Source organism: Hyaena hyaena, unplaced genomic scaffold (genome assembly GCF_003009895.1).
Source record: "Hyaena hyaena isolate Hyena2069 unplaced genomic scaffold, ASM300989v1 scaffold_246, whole genome shotgun sequence".
NCBI lineage: Eukaryota > Metazoa > Chordata > Mammalia > Carnivora > Hyaenidae > Hyaena > Hyaena hyaena.
This window is the reverse complement of record NW_024080877.1, coordinates 1,143,756-1,164,949: the sequence shown is the minus strand read 5'-3', so window position 1 is coordinate 1,164,949 and position 21,194 is coordinate 1,143,756. Positions and strand designations below refer to the sequence as shown.

The window sequence follows — 21,194 nt, the reverse complement described above, 5'->3', positions numbered from 1 at the left end:
CAAACATGATTGCATACTTAGATATCTCTCTTCAAGGAGCTAAGTTTTTGTTTTTTTTTTTTTAATGTTTTATTTATTTCTAGGAGAGAGAGAGACAGCATGAGCAGGGGAGGGTCAGAGAGAGAGGGAGTCACAGACTGAAACAGGCTCCAGGCTCTGAGCTGGCTGTCAGCACAGATCCCGACGCGGGGCTCGAACCCATGAACCGTGAGATCATGACCCAAGCGAAAGTCGGACACTTAACCGACTAAGCCACCCGGGCGCCCCAAGGAGCTAAGTTTCTTAATAGAAGAGTCTGTCTCTCATTCACTCTTAACAATTCTGAGTAATAGGAGTAGTATCTGGTGTCTGCTAGATGCTCTGAAATGTGTTGAAAGAATAACACTGATAAAAAAAATTCTTAGTACTCTCTTATCTTTTAAATAAAGAAATCACAGAAACCCTCTCTGATAAATTGAGACTTGAAGGAATTTCAGAAGCAATCCATTTGGCAATTTAGGAACCTTAAGGAGAGGTAGTGTGGCTAAGATAAAGGATGGGTAGGGAGAAGTCAGAGAAATAAGGCCTTGTAAGTCAGTGATAATTTTAATCTGAGTATGAAGGGGATCTGCTGGGGTGTGACATGACCTAATTTGCCTTCCACAAAGTAATACTACTTTGTTGGGAAAGGCAATGGTCTCTTTTGTGGTTGGGAGAAAGTAGACATTAAGTGTAGAAACTCAATGAAAGTTACTAGAATCAAGATGTATTTCATAGGACCTTTTGTTTAACCTTAGTTTAGAAATATTGCCTCTTGTGATGATAATGTAGTTTGTTGAACATGATTTTTTCTTTTTTTGAGTTATTCAGTAGTTTGTACTGTTAAAGTTTCAGGTGTGTAAATGCAGAAGATAAAACCTGACACAATTATTTTCCTGTCATTTGCATATTTTCCGGTATTCTGGTATTGGTGCCAAACACCTCTGTTAATTTAGCAAACAGGGGATCGATTTTCTTAAAATTGAGATGTTAAATTCTAGTTTGTGAATATGTGTATATTTAATCTTTAAAGAAAATTCTACTTACTAAAGTTATAAATATCTAAGGTGACATCAGAATGAGCACAGCATTAAGAGAAATCAGCGGCAATGTTTTCTATCGTTCTGTGGCAAAGGAACTATTTATAAATAATTCTTAAAGCACTTTGCAGTGATTAAACAAAGTAAATTTTAAATAGAATTGTGCATTGAATTAACATTATTAAAACGACTTATGTTGCCTACTTTACATTTTCCAGGAACATCATTTACAGCGAGCTATTTCAGCACAGCAAGTGTTTAGAGAAAAAAAAGAGAGCATGGTCATTCCAGTTCCTGAGGCAGAGAGCAACGTCAACTATTACAATCGCTTGTACAAAGGAGAGTTTAAACAGCCAAAACAGTTCATTCATATTCAGCGTAAGTTTGTTGATTCATTGTTTTCTGTTTGTAATTTAAGTTTATCAACCAGTGAAAAATCCTTTTTCTGTGCCCAAAGAGATTTTAATTTTTCAGTTCATACACACTGATTAATAGAAATGTAAAACATTAAGGAATAAAATCTTTGTATGCTTAACATCTGAACTTGGAGATCATTTTGAACGTTAGTTGCATTCGGAACATTTGATGTTTATGTAGATTTGGATTTGGTGTGTCACTTATACTTTATTATACAACTAAAAGTTGGTGGATTGCTGTACTCAAGTTTTAGATCTATTTTTAAAGGTCTGGTGGCTATAATGCTGACTAAGGGCGAGTGTTGAGAAGCATTTTAGAATTAGATTGTACCTCTCTACCTACATCTGATTTTTATAAAATTCTGTTTCTGCCTCTTTGATACTCTCTTACTTTTCTCCCCCTTGTTGCTATTTAAATGATCACCATCTCTTGCCCTATAACTGTTTGACTAATCTCCTGTTCTATTTACTATCCCTCCATGGCCTTTCCTTGCCCTCTTCTAATATTTCTTGACAAAGTTTACCAGCACAGAGTGGTCTTTCTAAAGTGTCAGTCTGATCAAATTCTCTGGCTTAAAATCCTACTGTTCTTTATTGTCTCCAGTAGTTCTCAGTTGATGGTGTAGACAGATCCTGGTGTCTTGGTATCTTGTCTGATTGTGTAAGAAAAAGCCTTGGTAGCTTGTTAAAATAGAGATTCCAGGGCTCTGCTTCAGGACTACCTGTATGAGAATCATTGGTATGCATCCTAGTAATAAGTATTGTTAAACGTTCCCCAGGTTAATTACGAAACCTCTCTGGATTTAAGACTGACTAGAAGATTACTATTTGCCATCTGTTCTAAGATGCACATTTTTTATTGGTCACCTTTAAAATGAGATTGCATATTAAATTGCTGTTGTCCTGGGTTCAAGTCTAGTTTATCTAAAGAAACATTGCATTGTTTCTACCAAGCATTGAGGGACGCTACCAACATCAGACCACTTTAAAGTCTTCCCTGTTTGTTTTGTTTGTTTTTAGACCACACTGATAGCTTTAGTTCAGGCTGCAGACCTGCTTTAGAGTTCATTTCTCAGGGGGAGATTTTTCTATCCTCCTTTAAAGTTGAGGAATGAGGTTCCTTGCTGTTTCTGCATAACCATTTTTTTTTTTTTTAATCTTAAACTGAGATTGTTACCATTTGGTAGTGTATGTTTATTTAGTAGTATTCTGTTAAACTTCTTAATAGACTGCAGCAGAAAGCTTTTTTTCTTTCTAATAGTACATAAAGTCATGGTGCACCTTGTAGCTGATGGTGGCAGTTTAGATTTGACAGAATTCAGTAATAGCCACATTCTCTACTTTGAATACAAGACCCTTTGTGATTGTTTCCCCTGTCCACTCCATTAACCTCATTTCCTGTTTGCTCTTCCCCATACTCTCTTAGCCAGGAACTAACTTGAAATTACTCATATTTGCCTGGTAGTTTCACATTTCATATTCCCTTGCACATGCTGTTCAAGTCATCTTTCACCTCCTGTAACTCATTGAAGACCTAACTCCATTCTGAAGTTTATACTGACTTTTTTCATTCTACTTCTGATTTTTACTTATCTCCGTGTCTTGTACTTACCTCTGTTAGAGGACTTGCCATATTTTATTGCAACTATTTGTAACCATTCTTTCACTCCTTTTAGAGTAAGAGCCTCTTGAGGGCAGAGACTATGTTTTATTTTCTCTTTGTATCTTTAAGAGTAAAGTTCATGGCTTATAGATGCACCATAAAGAGGATGTTTGTTGACTGAATTGTTTTTAATGGTTTTTAAAAGGCTCTTGGGGGGGCGCCTGGGTGGCTCAGTTGGTTGAGCGTCCGTCTTCTCATGATCTCAGGGTTCATGGGTTCGAGCCCCGCGTCAGACGCTGTGCTGATGGCTAGGGGGATAGGTTTTTGTTTTTTGTTTTTTGGTTTTTTTTAAGTTTGTTTATTGTTTTAGCAATCTCTACACCCAATTTGGGGCCTGAACTTACAACCTCAAGATCAAAAGTCAGATGGCTCTTCCAACTGAGCCAGCCAGGTGCTGGCCCTTCAAGGAAGGGCTTTTATTTATCTTTTTTTAAATTTCTTTTAATGTTTGTTTATGTTAGAGAGTGTGCATGCAAGTGGGAAAGGGGCAAAGAGAGAAGGAGACACAGAATCCGAAGCAGGCTCCAGGCTCTGAGCTGTCCGCACAGAGCCTGATATGGGCTCGAACTCATGAACCACAAGATCATGACCTGAGTCAAAGCTGGATGCTTAACCAACTGAGCCACCCAGGCACTCCAAGGAAGGACTTTTAAACTTTTTTTTTTTTTTTTTTTTTGACATCTTTCTTTGCATGGAAAGAATCTCCATTTGCCTGGCTAGAAAAAGACATTGCATAATTGCCACAGAAAGGTAGCCTAATTCAGGTCCATCACATTGTTTCCCTGAGCTTTGGCAGAAACCTTACTTTATTACTCCACAGTGCCACTAATGTGATTATTATCTGTTTAGAGTTTTCAAACATTCTCTGTTGTCTATCAGATACAATTGTAATTTTGTCTGATTTTTTTTTTAAGTTTATTTACTTATTTTGAGAGAGAGTGCAAGTGGAGGAGGGGCAGAGAGAGAGAGAATCAGTTAGTCATTCCCAGCCAGGCTCTGCACTGTTCACACAAAGCTCACTTGGGGCTTGATCTCAAGATCTGTGAAATCATGACCTGACCCAAAATCAAGAGTCACAAAATGAAGTTAAGATGCTTAACTGAGCCACCCAGGTGCTCTTAACTTTGTATATTTAAGACCGTTCTTTGTTCCTGTTGAGCCACAGTTCCCTGTGTGTTCTTCTACTGGGACATCAGCCTTATCAAAATAAGCTGTTATAAGTGAAGGTCTGTTTTTTTCAGGAGGAGAATTTCATCTCATTTACCATACAGCCCCAGAATATGGTCTCAATACGATTTTCTTTCCATTTCCTCTAGTCCTTCGTACTTTGCTACAAAATAATGAGCTCCTTGCAGCTTTCTAACTTATGCTATATTTTCTTATAGCTCCATGCCTTCATGTACCCCTTTACTTCTCTCTTCCACTTGTTAAAATATAACTTGTTCTCTACGTCTCGTCTCCAAAATTACATTTAGCAGCCTCTTCCTGAGCCCTTCTAAGCAGAATTCTTGGCACTGTTTACCTCAGGCCTTCCTGTGTCATGCACACCCTCGTTGTGACATTAACCACCTTTGGTTGTGATTGTTTGCCTTCTGTTGTCTCACTAGTCTGAAGAAGTTATCAGAACACACTGGAGTAGTCTTTCCAGCATACCAGATGGAGGCTTCTTGGAGGCTTGTAGTCTTGATGACCTAAGATACTCAAACTGGTTTCTCACTGGTCCAGTTGTGTGACACATGCATAAGATGCTACCTCCGTTTTACTTATCGTTACAACAGATTTACTTTGGGTACCTCAACCCAGATGTTATAAGTCCTTCATTCCTTTTGGAATTTAAGAATTTCATCAAATTCAGAACCCAGACTTCTCTCCTTGAGGAAATGATTTTGTTTACATTGCAATAAGTTATTTTGATCTTCCATTATTCCTTTTATTTAATATGGTAATATTTTACAGTTGACATTAAGTATCTCATAATTTTAGAACACGAAGGAACTTGAGGTATTGTTTCAATATTGTTTCATAAGTGTTCTGAAGTTAATTTGTGTCTAGTTTTAAACTCGGCTAAATGGTCCTTGAAAATACCAGTACCTTGAAAATACTGCTTAGCTTGTTTTGAATGAAAAGGTCTCTTCCTCCTCTCATGGCACTACACCTACATACACAGATCAGTAGACCATCGCACCCGCTTCTAGGCTGAAAGAGAGGAGAGTTCAGGACGAAGGATAGGTGGGAGGTAGCATGTCCTCGTTATCTGTCAGGCAGGCAAAGGAACTCGCCAAAAGGAGATTGAATTCTGCTATTTGTATCTGCACCCAAGATAGTAAAGCCCTGGGAAAGTGCCTATCTTTGTGTTTATACTACTATATGCCTTAGTACACGTGAAGGTGGCTTCTTCTCAGTCTGATAAAGCTGACCATTGTCAAGTCTGCATTGGAAAAAGAAGAAAAATTCCACTTACTCAATATAAAGTGGACCTGTATATTCCACTAAGTTTTCAGCAAGAGTGAGATAGATGCTAGCCTAACATCCAACTTCAGTTTCATTATCCTTGCAATGTCCTTTGCTATTCTTTTAACAAAAATGATGATAATTGACCTTTTACCCTGATAGGACAAACATGTTTTGATTGGAAAGATCCAAATGAGGAGCATTGCTTTGTTTATACAGTAAAACTTCTTGGTGAAAAGGATGCATTTTAGAAACATCACTTTTTGTAAAATTGTTACTGGGTATGTATTAAGCAGTTAAATTGAGCACATATCTTATGAAATTAATCACATATTTAAATAAATACTAGAAAAAGTACCATGAGCATAGAAGCAGATTGTGGAGAACACAGGTTAGATCCCAGGCTTGGGTGATTGGAGGTGTGGTAACAGGGACACTGAGCCAGGCCGGGCCCTGAGGACAACCCACATTCAGATCAGCTGGCTCTAAGGATCTTTCTCTCTTCTCAGGATTATGCTGAGTCTCCTTAGGTCAAGCTGGGTATGGAGGCTGAAGTAGTAGGGCAGTATCTGGAGAGCTACTAATTTCAGAAGCAAAAAGAAACCCCAAACTCAAAGTACTAAAGTAATGCCAGGTGTTTTGGGAAAAAGCAAAATAAATAACCATTTGGTGGTCTGGGTAGAGAAATAAAAAAGAAGAGTACAAAGAGAGTGCCCCTTGGGCCTTGATGCATTTATTTATGCCCACTATTAATAAATTAAAAAATATTGGAGTGACTTTGAGTAAAATACAGCATCACAGATTAAAGACCATAGTTAAAGAAATTCAGGAGAAAACAAAGATACTATAGTAAGAGGTAAATTTGATGCATAGTAGTGCATATTTTAGGCATGATGTAATTAACAGACAAAGCAAAAAAGTGAGATTGGTTTTTAAGGTGTTTAAGGTGCGTATTTCAGTGCATATTTCCTGGCACTGAAGCATTTAGAACTCTCCTCTGGGGCCACTCAAAGAAGATACTGTGCTGGAACCCAGCACACCAGATGTTGTTAATAGGTGTGAAGAAATAGGCTTTCAGCATATTCACCTAGCAACTAGCATCTCCATGGAAGATCTTCAGTGACACCACACTGCCCTGAGAGTTGGCACCTTTCAGGATTTTATCTGTCTCACTATCTACCACAAAAGACAATTCCCTTCCATCTTACCCTGGTAATATAATTTAATGGGCTGCCTACCCATAAAAATATTTTCCTATATGCTTATTTTCTGAAAATTTTAATAGAAGACTAAACTTTTCTTTCCACAGTTATGCATAAGAGGTTTAGTGAAATAACCTATACTGATTGCCATTCCCAGGTCCTATTAGTATTTTGCATATATTAGGTCATTTATGCCTCAGAGGTACTTTGTGAGGCAGCTAGTATTTTTACCCCCCTTTTAAAGAAAGATTACAGGAAGAGCCCAAAGTGATGGAACTAGCAACTGAAGAGTCAGAATTTGAACCGGGTCCTCTGGCTCTAGAGTGTGCCTGTGTAACTGTGGTATACTGTTTTTCAGTCATGGCTCATCATTCTAAGTTGGAAATACTGATACATGTTAAGTCCATTTTCATTCAAATGTGGTTGATGAGGGAATCAACAATGGGAGTAAAGGATTCTTTTTTCCATAAGTTTTGTGTGTATGTGATGGATAAATTGCAGGATAGGGGATAGTCTGTTTGCTGAGAATAAAAGAAATCCTGGGGTGCCTGGGTGGCTTAGTTGGTTAAGCATTCAACTTCAGCTCAGGTATTGGTCTCCCAGCTCGTGAGTTCAAGCCCTGCGTGGGGCTCTGTGCTGACAGCTCAGAACCTGGAGCCTGCTTTGGATTCTGTCTCCCTCTCTCTCTGCCCCTCCCCCACTCATGCTCTTTTTCTCAAAAATAAACATAAAAAAAATTAAAGAAATAAAGTGTTAATTGCTGAAAAGAATAATAATACCAGGATGTGTGGTTGGTTCAGTCAGTAAAGTGTGAGTCTTGATCTCAGAGTCTTGAATTTGAGGCATAGGGATTACTTTAAAAAAAAAAAAAAAAGTATAATCTCATCTTGCAAAGGTAAGCAACAGATAAAAGTTGTTTTCCCTTTTTTCCAAATTTGTGTAATATTATGTGTATGTATATATATGTATGGATGGATTTGTGGTTTTTGCCTTTTTTTTTAACTCTTAGTAAGCATTTTTCCAAGTTATTGACTAGCTTTAATAATTTTCAAAGCTATATAATATTACAATGTTATATTTTTTATATTCTTTAGTAGTCAGCAGGAATCTAAGAAAGCAAGCCAGTACTGAAAGTTTTTATTTGTTTACACTTTAATTCACAAGGAGTTCTAGACCCAGGATTATTTGTGGTTTTGTTATTAGTAAAATATAACTTTGTGTATTAGTAAATATTGGCAAGTTAGTAATTTCATTAGTAAAATATAATTTGCATTTTTAAGGAGAAACATGATTTTAGGGTTTGAACAAATTAATAAGTTTTTATTTTTTTAAAAGCATAGTGAACTCTTCTTAGATAAAGCATAATTTACTTCAGATGATGCTTTGTGTTCAGTTGTCCTGTCTCTTCAGGCTATTCCTAAGTGTGTGTGCGCTTTATACCACTGACATTTTTTAGTACGGGCCAGTTATTTTGTAGAATGTTCCTCAGTTGAGGTTTGCCTGTTTCTTCATGACTTGATTCAGGTTAAAATGAGGTGGTGGTGGTGGTGGTGGTTGTTTTATTGTGGTAAAAAATATAACATGTTCTCTCTAATTTGTAAGTCAGTATCACGGTATTGTTAACTGTATGCAGATTGTTGTACAACAGATCTTTAGAAGTTTTTCATTTCATGTTACTAAAACTCTGTACTCATTGAACAACTCCCTGTTACACCCTCCCCTCAATCCCTGGCAACCACCATTCTACTTTTTGTTTTTATGAATTTGACTACTTTAGTTATCTCATGTAAGTGGAATCATGTGTATTTATCTTTTTGTGACTGGCTTATTTCACTTGGCATAATGTCCTCAGGGTTCATCCATATTATAGCATATGACAAGAGTTCTCTCTTTTTTAAAGCTGAATAATATCCGTGTGTGTGTGTGTGTGTGTGTGTGTGTGTGTGTTTGCGCGCGTGCGTATATCCCATTTTGTTTGTACATTCATCTGTTGATAGACATTTAAGTTGCTTCTACATCTTGGCTGTTGTAAATAATATTGCAGTGAACATGGGTCTTCACATACCTTTTTGAGATCCTGTTTTCAGTTCTTTTGGATATATACCTGGAAGAGTGATTGCCAGATCTGTAGTAGTTGTATTTTTAATTTTTGAGGAACCTCCCTACTGTTTCACACAGTAGCTACAGTATTTTACCGTCCTACCAACAGTACACAAGGTTCCAATGTCTGCACATTCACACCACATGTGATTTTTGTTTGTTTTTTGGTTTATTTGTTTTATAGTGGCCATCCTAATGATGGTTGTGGTATCTCATTGTGGTTTTGATTTGTAATTCCCTAGTGGCTAGTGATATTGAGTTTCTTTTCATATGTTTGTTGGCTGTTTGTATATCTTCTTTAGAGAAATGTCCCTTCAGGTCCTTTGCATTTTTAAAATTGGGATGGTTTTCTGTTGTTTAGGAGTTCTTGATATATTCTGGATATTAACCCCTTATCTGATATATGGCCTGAAAGTATTCTCTCCCATTCCATAGGTTGCCTTTTCACTCTCCTAATTGTTAACTGTGCTTTGCAGAAGCTTTTAAGTTTGATGCAGTCCCATTTGTTTTTGCTGCTTGTGCTTTTGGTATCATCTGGGAGAAATCATAACTAAACCTAGTATCATGAAGCTTTTTCTGTTTATTTTCTTCTAAGAGTTTTATAGTTACAGGTCTTAGGTTTATAATTCATTTTGAGTTAATATTTGTACATAATGTAAGAAGGAGATTTGTCTTAGTATTTTTTGCATGTGGATTTCCAGTTTTCCCAGCACCATTTGTTGAAGAGAACCTCCTTTCTCCGTTGTGTAGTCTTAACACCCTTTTTGATCATCTCTGTGGTTTATTTGTGGTTCTCTGTTCCCGTTGGTCTGCATGTCTGTCTATGCCTTTTTACTGATTTTTGTAGCTTTGTAATATGGTTTAAAATCTGAAATGTATGGATTTTTTTAAGTTTATTTATTTATTTTTGGGAGAGACAGAAACAGTGCAAACAGGGGAGGGCCAGAGAGAGAGGGAGAGAGAGAGAATCCCAAGCAGGCTCTGCACTGTCAGCGCAAAGCCTGATGAGGGGCTTGAACTCACAAACTGCGAGACCATGACCTGGGCTGAAACCAAGAATCAGAAGCTTAACTTACTGAGCCACCCAGCCTCCCCTGAAATGTATGTTTTTGAATGAGATGTATCTCTAATAGGGCTGGTTTTTGAAAAGAACATTTGGTGAAATCTTCTTTAGCAAAGAATCTCTCTAGTAAAGGAAATTATTCATTGCCCTCCAATTTATGTTTTACATGTATGGAATTTTTCAGATTTTTTAGGATTTCTATTTAAAACTTTATGATGTCTATACTAAGTTTGTTTCCTGGTCCAGTCACTGATTTGCTAGTAATAAATCTATACGAATACTGGTATTTAATCTCTCATGTTTCTGACTGTTTTGTGGGCTGTGGAGATACATTCTCTTTCTTTGACTTATTTATTAATTATACTGTTAGTTATTAATAACATGTATATTTTTGCACATATAATTGTAGAATTAATTTTCACAGGTTAAGCTAAGATACTGGCTGCATCTAGATGTCTGAGTGAGGCTTTTGCTCTCATTCTGTATTTGTTGAATGATTCATTGAGAGTGAATGAGAAAGAGGTGAGATCTGAACGTAAAGTAGGGGAGAATCTCAGATAGTAGTACACAAGAGATCACTGACTCAGAATGTGTTTTTTAAAACACAAAATTGTTTTCACAAAGTAATATGGTTTTATTTTTAATAGGTAATACATTTAGATGATTTCAAAATAAAAAGTAACGAAAAACGGCCTCTAGTCACCCTCCCCTTATAAAAAACCACCTTTTTTTTAGGCTATGTGTTCCTTTAGGGTTTTGTTATGCAAATTTAAGCACGTAAGAATTTATATTTTTATATCCCCTTTTACGCAAAAGTTAACATACTTATATGTACTTTTTGGCATTTGCTTTTTATTTTTCTAAGACTACAGTCTGGAAATTATCCCATATCAACATGTAGACTGTGTCCTCATTTGTGTTTTACTGCTGCATAATAGTTCTTTGTGTTTGCTTGTGCCAGATTATTATCCCATTTCCTACAGAAGGGAACTTGAGGTGTTTCCAGTCTTTTGTTATTACAGTAGTGCTTCTGTGAATAACTATGAACATACGGAATTTCATAAAGGTGTAATCATATATATTTCTTCTAGAAATTGCCAAATTACTTTGTATAGGGGTTCTACAATTTTACACTTCGACTAGCAATGCATTACACTGCTGTTTCATCACAGCCTGGTCAAAAGACTGCCTTTGAATTTTTAAATATTTTTTCCAAGTCCGATATGTGAGAGTGCATTATTCTTTTAAATAAATCTTTTATTTAGGAAAAATTTTAGATTTATAGAAAAGTTACAAAGGTAGTGTTCCTTTATACCTCTCACCCGGTTTCGGTTTCCTCTAATACTATTATCATGCACCTGGTGTCAGACCTAAGAAACCAATATTGGAACATCATTATTGACCAAAATCCAGACTTTAGTTTCTCTTAGTATGATTTTAATTTGAATCTCTTACTATAAATGAAGTTGAATGTCTTTCTTTTAAAGGAGCCATTAACATTTTTATCGTCTGAATTGTTACTGTCCTTTACCCAGTTGCCTACTGAGTTGTTAGAAAACAAGAGAGGAGTGGTCTAAAGGAAAAAAGAGAATGGGCGCCTGGGTGGCTCGGTTGAGAGTCTGACTTCGGCTCAGCTCACGTTCTCACAGTTCATGGGTTCAAGCCCCCATGTCGGGCTCTGTGCTGACAGCTCAGAGCCTGGAGCCTGCTTCCAGTTCTGTGTGTCCCTCTCTCTGTGCCCCTCCCCTGCTCATGATCTGTCTCTCTCTGTCTCTCAAAAATAAATAAATGTTTTTAAAAATGTATATATAATATATATATTAAAAATGATAAAGGAAAAGAGAGAAGACTAAGAGACTTTCTTTTTAAATCATTGTTACATCCATTAGGTGCTAACATCATTAGGCTGTACTCACTCTCTAATGATGAAAATCTCTCCCCAAAAGTCTCAGAGAATCCACTTCCCCATTCTCATAGTTTGTCGTTCGCATAGTTCTCGTCTTTGCTATTAATTTTGACTAGTAATACTTGTTAAAGTGTGAATTTTTCAGAGAGGGAGAGGGATGTAGTTAGTAGGCTAGTCAGCAAAAGGACTAAAAATAATCCTGATTATAGTATAAACCTGGACTGGGTGTGTGTGTGTGTGTGTGTGTGTGTGTGTGTGTGTGTGTGTGTGTGTAGAGACTTGGATCAGCATGTGATCTTCTTGTAGAAGTGGTCTTGGACTCTTCTGCACTTTGCTGTGTTGGTATATTGGGTAAGGAATGTAAGTAAAATCTCTAGCTGAGTCTTTTAATTGTAGGAAATCTTGGAGACTTAAAGTCAGGAGTTCTGGCAGAATCTGCATTCATGATCTCCTATACTCTATTGAGAACTGCTAGGCTTGGAGGCTCTTAGAACCTTGGAGAGCCCCAAGCAGAGGAGATGTTGCTTCTGAACTTGAAGATACACTAAGCTGTCATCAGCTGTCTTTGAAAGTTACTTGAAGTCTTAGGACCTTAAAAATTTACAAATTGTAAAAATTCATCATATTTCAAACTAGACATAAGTAAAGTTTATGATCTTTAAGAGCAAAGACTTAAGTTTAGATCTTAGAATGTTGCTCATCATCACTTGGGAACTTGTTAAAAATGCAAATTAGCGGCGCCTGGGTGGCTTAGTCAGTTAAGCGTCCGACTTTCGCTTAGGTCATAATCTCGCGGGTTCGTGGGTTGGAGCCCCGCGTCGGGCTCTGTGCTGACTGCCAGCTCAGAGCCTGGAGCCTGTTTCAGTCTGTGACTCTCTCTCTCTCTGACCCTCCCCTGCTCACGCTGTCTCTCTCTCTCTCTCTCTCTCTCTCCTAGAAATAATAAAACATTTTTTTAAAAAAAGAGTTTAAAAAAATGCACATTAACAAGCCCTCCTCTAGATCTGCAGAGTTAGAAATGTGTGGTCAAGCTCAACAGTCTGTTTTAACAACCATCCATATAATTCTGGCAAATGTTAAAGTTTGAGAAACACTGGTTTAAAGGCTTGGATGATAGTCACTGTAAAGGAGAGACTTTTGAGTGTTTATCGGATCCCAGGAAGATGTTTTATTTGAACTGCTTCCTGGTTCATAGATCTACCTAGTCAGAGCCCACTTTAACGTATACTAGGTTCTGTTTAACTGAGGTTTAGGTAGGTATACAATGGCATTGCTGATGTGAGACTTGTAAAACTATTCAACTCTGCTTTTTAAAAAAATAAAATACATTTTATATATGTGCATACAACTTCTATGGCTATATAGTTCTAAATCCGTATTCTGCTATATGAAGGTGAATTTGATCATAGAGTACTCTATCCAGACTCGTTATTGATACTATCTCTCTTGTAGTTAAGCATATCCCCTGTCTATATTCCTGCTCTTCTCTCTGCCTGGGATGCCCTTGTGTCTACTTTTTTTTTTTTTTTAATGTTTTATTTATTTCTAGGAGAGAGAGAGAGACAGCGTGAGCAAGGGAGGGTCAGAGAGAGAGGGAGTCACAGACTGAAACAGGCTCCAGGCTCTGAGCTGGCAGTCAGCACAGAGCCCGACGCAGGGCTCGAACCCAACGAACCGCGAGATCATGACCTAAGCGAAAGTCGGATGCTTAACTGACTAAGCCATCCAGGCACCCCTACTTTTTTTTTTTTTTATGCCTTATGGCATTGATATCTATTCTAGATTAGAAGGGAGCCTAGGGAGCCTGTCATACATGTTGTAGTTGAGGTACAGTTAGTATTGGTTGTTACCAGGTTCATTGGCTCAGTAAACATAATTTTAGAAAGTTGTATAGAAAGGAAATACAGAGTTAGAAGAAGAGATACACCAATGAGTTTATAAATAAATGGTGTTTTAAGTGGTGTTGTTAATACTTTGAAAGAAGAGCCTTGGCAAACAACGTACAATTGTACCTCGGTCTTACTTTGTTTCCTGAATTAAAGAGATCAGGTGTTGGCAGACAGTTTCCAGAAGTTAAATACTTAGGAAGTTTAAAGATGCATGAAAGTAGGGGCTTAGCTTATACAGATGAAGGTTGCTTCCTTTTACATTAAAAAATTACCATTGATAATTGATAGGTAAATGTTGGAAGGGTTCTTGACTTGAAATAACTTTAAAATATTAGAGTTTGTTCTCTTTTTAATTTTTAATGTTTTTTTTTTATTTTTTTTTAAATGTTTTATTTATTTCTAGGAGAGAGAGAGAGAGAGAGAGAGAGAGAGACAGCGTGAGCAGGAGAGGATCAGAGAGAGAGGGAGTCACAGACTCTGAAACAGGCTCCAGGCTCTGAGCTGGCAGTCAGCACAGAGCCCGACGCGGGGCTCCAACCCACGAACCGCGAGATCATGACCTAAGCGAAAGTCGGACGCTCAACCCGACTAAGGCACCCAGGCACCCCTTTAATGTTTGTTTTTTAACAAATCCTTGAGTACCTCATACATCTGGTTCACAATAGCTGGTTTTATATGCATTATCTTTGCTTATTAAATATAATTTATAAGCTTAAATGTTTTAAGTCCAGAGTAGAACAAAAACAATCTTTTGATTTAACTATATTTTTACTCCCTTTGAAATTCAAAGAATTTTTCATTACTGCTGTTATGATTAGAAGAGTTTAATTTCATGTCTGTGAAATGGGGGGAGTTCTGATCCCTATGAATCAAAACCTTGAAACCTATGTTCATCTCACCAAGTTTTGTAACCTCTCAGTGTTTTGATCTGTAAGATAAGGTGTTTCCATCTCTAAATTATGTAGACTTTATAATTTGTGTTAACATGTAAATTAGCTGATATCTGATCTTTACTTTTTTGTTTTGTATTGTTTTTTTAATATGACTCCCGGCACTAGTATATTAGAAAGAGAAAAAGGTGACAGGAAAGAGGAAAGAGGAAGATTTGAAAGAGAGAGAAAATTCAAAATAGATTTCAGGAATAAGAAAAAACTTCTAAAAATGAAAACTATCCAGATTTTACTTTATGATGCTGAGATTTTTACTTTATTAAAATATCGCTTGAGTAACCATATTTAGTTATGTAACTTTCTCCCACACCTGGTGTTTTTCCACCAACATGAGGACAAGGAATTATGTGATTAATTGAACAGCTGGGTTCTGGTCTATGACTGCCCTTAGGAACTGTTAATTTTTAAGACTTGTACCTCTGTTTACTAGAAAAGAGTAACTGCTATGTAATTTGGGTAAAGCTAATTGGAGTATAGATCTCCCAGCACATCTTTGTTTTTTCTAGTTTTTTCTTCTTGACAAATTGCACATAGGTTAAAAAAAATTAAGTCCCTTGGGGCGCCTGGGTGGCTTAGTCGGTTAAGCATCCGACTTTCGCTTAGGTCATGATCTTGCAGTTCGTGGATTCGAGCCCCGCGTCGGGCTCTGTGCTGACTGCCGGCTCAGAGCCTGGAGCCTGTTTCAGTCTGTGACTCCCTCTCTCTCTGACCCTCCCCTGCTCACGCTGTCTGTCTGTCTCTCTCTCTCTCCTAGAAATAAATAAAACATTAAAAAAACAATGTTTAAAAAAAATTAAGTCTCAGGAAACATTTAATCTGGGCATCCATAGTCGTCTTTTCTATTGTTAGTACCTAGCAAATTATAGACCCTCAATAGTACGTGTTGAATTCTGGGAAAAAATCAGCATATAAGGAAAGGACTCTGAAAGGATAGTAGTAAATACTGTCTCCATCTTCTCTCCCTTTTGTGTTCATAATCTCTTTTCTTTGATTCCTGTCTTAGAACACAAGCAACTTGAGGTTAAAAATGCTCCCTAATAAAAATTGAGTAAATTTGATGCTAAAAAAATTAAATCAGGAATTACTATTCTCATTTATATCACTTTATCCATTTGTAAAACTTTGAAATCTTGAGTTTTGCTTACAGTTTGTTGCTACATCAGATTAGAATGTGTGTGTGGATGAGTGAATTTTTAGGTGAAAACTTTTTTTTAAAGTTCAAAGTTAATGTGATGATTAGAGGTGTGAGGGAAGAAAGTATTTAAGACAGATAATGACTTAAGGTTGGAAACAACTGTCAAACAGTACATCTGTCTGCCCCTTTACTCTAAGTATGCAAGCTGGGTTTGACAGCCTTCTCTCACTGCCACCCCTGCCTTGTTTTATAACTTTGTGATTATTTTAAATAATTAGTTTTTAATCACATTAACTGTCTTTTGGGTTTTTCTTAGATTATTTTTCCTTGATAGACTACTTTATTCCAATTAAGATGAGAGGGAGGAGGTCTTCCTCTTCTGGGCTTTGATCTTCCATTGATGGAACACCCAACTTCTTGCTTTCCAGAACATAGCTATCAATTTAGCCAGTTGGCCTCATTGGCCAGACCCTCAAACATGATGGCCTCAAGAAGCTTTTTCTGCCCTGGAGGAGGAACTTCTTCAGAAATCTTTTTTCTTAATTTTTTTTTAATGTTTATTTAATTTATTTTTGAAAGAGGTGGCAGAGAGAGAGAGGGAGGGAGAGAGAATCCCAAGCATCAAACGGGGTCTCAAACTCACCAGTCACAAGATCATGACCTGAACTGAAGTCAAGTCAGACAGTAAACTGACTGAGCAGCCCAGAAGTTCTTATTCTTAATATTTTTTGTTTCTTGTTTGTTTTTATGCTGTTTAAAATGTCATCTTCAGGAGTCAGCATTACCCCTTATGGTTCACAAACCAGTGCAAGTGAGGATTGTTCCATTGCTAGGTATTGTGTGCTGTTGATGAGCATGGTGCAGTTTCTCTTGGGTCTTGGTGCAGGGCAGTTTGTTACTAAATGCATGGTAGACCACACAGCTGACCCTGGTTTACTCATTACTGTACTCTGGGTGGAAAGAAAAAATGCAGAGCCTCTCTGTGTACACTGCTGTCCTGTGTCCCTCTGCAAGTTTTTGAAAGAGGATATGTACATAGGTGACAAATGTATAGAGCTTCTTTGGTGAATCTTTATTAATGATACTTTCTGAACAAACATACCCAAATGGTAGGGTACATTCCTGTTTCTTCAAAGCAGACAGCTTTGTTGAACCTGTTAGCAGTGTACACATCTGATACTTCCATCTCCTTCATGGTGAGTTTTTTTAGATCTCTTAATCTCTTAGTATGTGGGGTGCATGTTCTATGGTTATGTTTGTGAATATTGATAGTGTATTCTCTGGTCAATTCTCTTTTTGATAGCAGAATGGCTTTCTATTTTTTCTCTTTGCTGGAGCCATACTGCATGGGACCTGGTAGAAAAGGAAGAACAAGAGGGATTACTGACAAAATTGTTTTAGGGGTTTGCTCCTTTGAAAGGGATATTAAATCGTTTTCATCAGTTGCACACAGTATCCAGCAGTGGTGTAATTCCCTTCCAAAGAACTAAAATTCCGAAATGTGCACCTAAATTTACCTCTTTATAGCAAGTAACGGAAAGAAGGGTGACAAATAGCTAAGCCACTCTTTTGAATCAGAGGATAGAAAAAACTTAAATGGATATGATCGAGTAATTCAAAGGATATAGGGTAACGCTTTGTTGGACTATGAACAAATAGTGTTCTAACCCTAGTGACCACAAAGTACAGTGTGTTTTTGTGGAAAACCATGATGGACATAAAGTTCTTTTCCTATCCAAGAGTGTTTGCAAATAAAAGTCATTACTATCATACTTAAAATGAGGGACTTGGAAGCCTCTAGGACAGGGAAAAATATCTTCATCTACTGTTCGTATATCTCTATCTGATCCTAATGGATCACTTAATAGTAAGCACTTAATATAATTAGTGCCAGGCCAGGAATTTTGTATGTTTTATTTGATTCACTCTGTAAATGGTTCCTGTGATACATGTAAGAGATAGGTATTATTTCTAGATAATAGTAATTATCTCCTTATTTTTGGCAGCATAACAAGGACTGTTAGTAGGAAATTATGGAATGGACCTCCTTTGGGTCCTCCTGGAGATGGGTAGTGGTGATGGTTGCACAGCAGTGTGAATATACTTATTACCACTAGGCTGTTACACTTAAAAATGGTTTAGATGAGGGGCACCTGGGTGGCTCAGTTGGTTAAGCACCCGACTTTGGCTCAGGTCATGATCTCATGGTTCGTGAATCCAAGCCCCACATCAGGCTCTGTGTGGACCGCTCAGAGCCTGCAGCCTGCTTCAGATTCTGTGTCTCCCTCTCCCCGTCATCTGTGTGCACTCTCTCTCTCTCCCTCCCTCCTTCCCTCCTCCCTCTCTCTCTTCCTCCCACTCTCCCTCCCTCTCTCTCTCTCACAAAAATAAATAAGACATTAAAAATGGCTAAGGTGATAAATTTATGTTATGTGTATTTTACCACATTAAAAAATAAAATCAATTTTTTTATAAACCCCCCACCTCCGAAAATCCTTTGGGTACAAATTGGACATGGATAATAGCATAGGTGTCTAAATAATTATGTAGATGAGTACTTGTGAAATACTTTCATGCACATTTCTCTATTCACTTATCTCACTTGTTTACAAAAAGAGCTGTGACATAGAGAATTTGTATTATTTAGAATCTTGTAAGAAAAATAATATCAGGACAGGTGACTTAGATAAAATTATTTCCTTTGTTGTACAGTCTCTCATGTTGCACATGTTTCTCTATTGTCAGTTAGCTCAACAATAGTGATTGCTCACTGTGGGCCAGTGATGGGGAATGATGCCAGTATTATGTGGAAGTTGTCCTGATTCTCCTACGATTTTTCTTACCAAAGGGGACTGGAATAGTAAGAAAAGAATTAAAAATCTTCAGGGGTGGCTGGGGTGGGGAGCTCAGTCATTTAATCTACAGACTTCAGCTTAGGTCAGGATCTTGTGGCTCAAGGGTTCAAGCCCCGCATCATGCTCTCTGCTATTAGTGCAGAGCCCACTTTGGATCCACTGTCTTCCTCTCTCTCTCTGCCCCTCCCCTGCTTTCTCTCTCTCAAAATGAATAAACTTAAAAAAAAAAAAAAGAATTAAAAATCTTCTACAGGGAGGCACAAATTTAACTTGGCTGCTCTACATGCCAGAGCCCTTTCAAATCCATATTAAGAAAATTAAAATAGAGTGTCTGCCACCTAGGCTTCCTTTCCAAGAGAGGTGTCCAGCCTTGCACAGCTCTTCACAAGTGGCAGGTTACATTTCCTTCTGAAACCCCAATGCAGAGATCCATTCCAATCTGTAATGTCTCAGCACTCACAAACCAGCAGTCTCATTCTATTATTTTCGTGCATTTTTAGTATCCCTTGAGGTAGTAGCCAGCCACTGAATGGCTTACCTGCTAATACAACAGTTACAGTTTGCTTGGTCTCTGAAAGTTACATAGTTTTTCTGTAAAGCATGTTAATTTTGGTGTACAATTTTACATATAAAGGACTTTTAAGGGACTCATGTCATGTTATAGCAGAATTGTCTATACTTTTTCATAATATTAATCAAATTATAGTGGTCCATTCTGCATATTAGTGACTAGCTCTTCCTGATTTTTGTCAGTTCATAAAAAGAAGCAGGTGACTTCAGGGGCCTAGAAATAAGTTTCCGGCCAAATTTGGACCTCAACTTTTCAGAGCTAGACAGCCCTTAAGGATGATTTCATTATTTAAACAACAATAGGTTTCTTGCTCTTGGTTCACATTCCCTAAGAATATTTCAGGGAGTATCTCCTAGTAACTTGCCGTATTGACTGTTTTGTTTGTTCATGGGTGATGAGCCTGAGAGATAGCCAAGAGAGAAGAAACTGTACTCCATAGAGTGAAATTGTGAAAACTACTTCCCTAGCAAATCTTTGCTTATCTCTCATACCCCAGTGTTTCAGAAGCAGTTTATTCTTTACTAATCTAGACCATGGTTAGCAAGTTTTTTTTTGTAAAAGGCTAGATTGTAAACGTTTTGGGCTTTGGGTACCACATATGTCTCTGCCACATATTTTACTTCTTTTTTCTTCTCCTCTTTAAAACAGTTTGTTTTAGTTACTCTGTAAAAATGTGAAAATCTTTTTACATATTCACTGCCTTACCAAAAACAAACTGCTGGCCAGATTTCATTGTAGGCCATAGTTTGCCATTGCTTGATTTAACTATTTTAACTAAAATACTAATTAAAATCCACTGATAGCTCACCTAAAATCATTTTTTTTTCTCCTCTGATAGGAAAAACATATAGGAGAATAAATAACTTGTGACATAATTGTCAGTCATTTAACAAGTCCCTCCATCCCTAGGTATTTGTTACTTCTTTTTTCCTTTAGTTAAAATTTCACATGTCTGGACTTAGAGAACAATAGAAAAGAAATTATTTCCAAGTATAACCATGACTGTATACTAGGTTAAACTGTGGGTTAATTTGAAAAGTTTTTCAGATTCTTTCAAAGCATTTGTGACTTTAATACATTGGGTACAAAATCAGTCTTAAGGAAATAAGCCAAAGAAATATATGCAGCAGCTCTTACATGGGAGGTCTTGGTCTTCAGAGAAATAAAAAAAAAAATTAAAAAAAAAGTACTCGTTTTTTAAATAAACTATTACCATTTTCAGTTATTCATAGTTGAGACTGCTTTAAAGAATTTAAACTAAAAACCCCGATTTCTGTATACCATGATTTTTAAGGGAATTAATATTAAAAGGACCTACCTATAAAGTTGTACTTAAATATCACTTCTGCTAAATCACAGGATAGTCTTGATCCGTCTACAAATCGAGTTGAGTTGAGTAATTATAACAGCCTGCATTTCTTGAGGACTTTCCTCTGTACTGGACCCTATGATATGCACAAATTATTTCTTTGTATCCTGACAAGAATCTTATGAGATGGGTGCATTTTTGGCCTTGTTTTACTGCTGCTAATCTGTTTTCCATGCTGTAATTTTATCATTTCAAGAATGTTATATAAGTGGAATCTATAATACTTATCCTTCAGAATTGGCTGGTTTTTTTTTTCATTCAGCATAATTCCCTTAAGATTTATCCAAGTTGTTGCATGTATCCTTAGTTTGATCCTATGTATTGCTGAATATAATTCCATAATGTAGATGTTTCACAGTTTGTTTAACCGTTCTCCTGATGAAAAATATTTGGTTTTCCAATTTTTGGCTATTATGAATAAAGTTGCTTATGAACATTCATATGTTCATAAGTTTTCATTTTATAAGTAAAATTTTGTGTAAATATACCCATTTCTCTCTTATATTGATGAACATTTAGGTTTTTTCCCTAATTTTTTGCTCTTGTGAGTAATGCAGCAATGAATG

At 37.0% G+C, this 21,194-nt stretch overlaps 1 protein-coding gene across 4 annotated transcripts in view; it reads left to right on the top strand.

The window, feature by feature from the left end:
* The window catches only part of EPC2 (enhancer of polycomb homolog 2), a 121,566-nt gene that overhangs the window by 53,307 nt on the left and 47,065 nt on the right, over positions 1-21,194 (top strand). For all 4 annotated transcript variants that reach the window (XM_039244576.1, XM_039244575.1, XM_039244574.1 and 1 more), the window contains exon 2: positions 1,277-1,436. In XM_039244576.1, coding sequence (XP_039100507.1) covers positions 1,337-1,436 — 100 coding nt within the window. In that variant the 5' untranslated portion in view covers positions 1,277-1,336. The remainder of the gene's footprint in view (positions 1-1,276; positions 1,437-21,194) is intronic.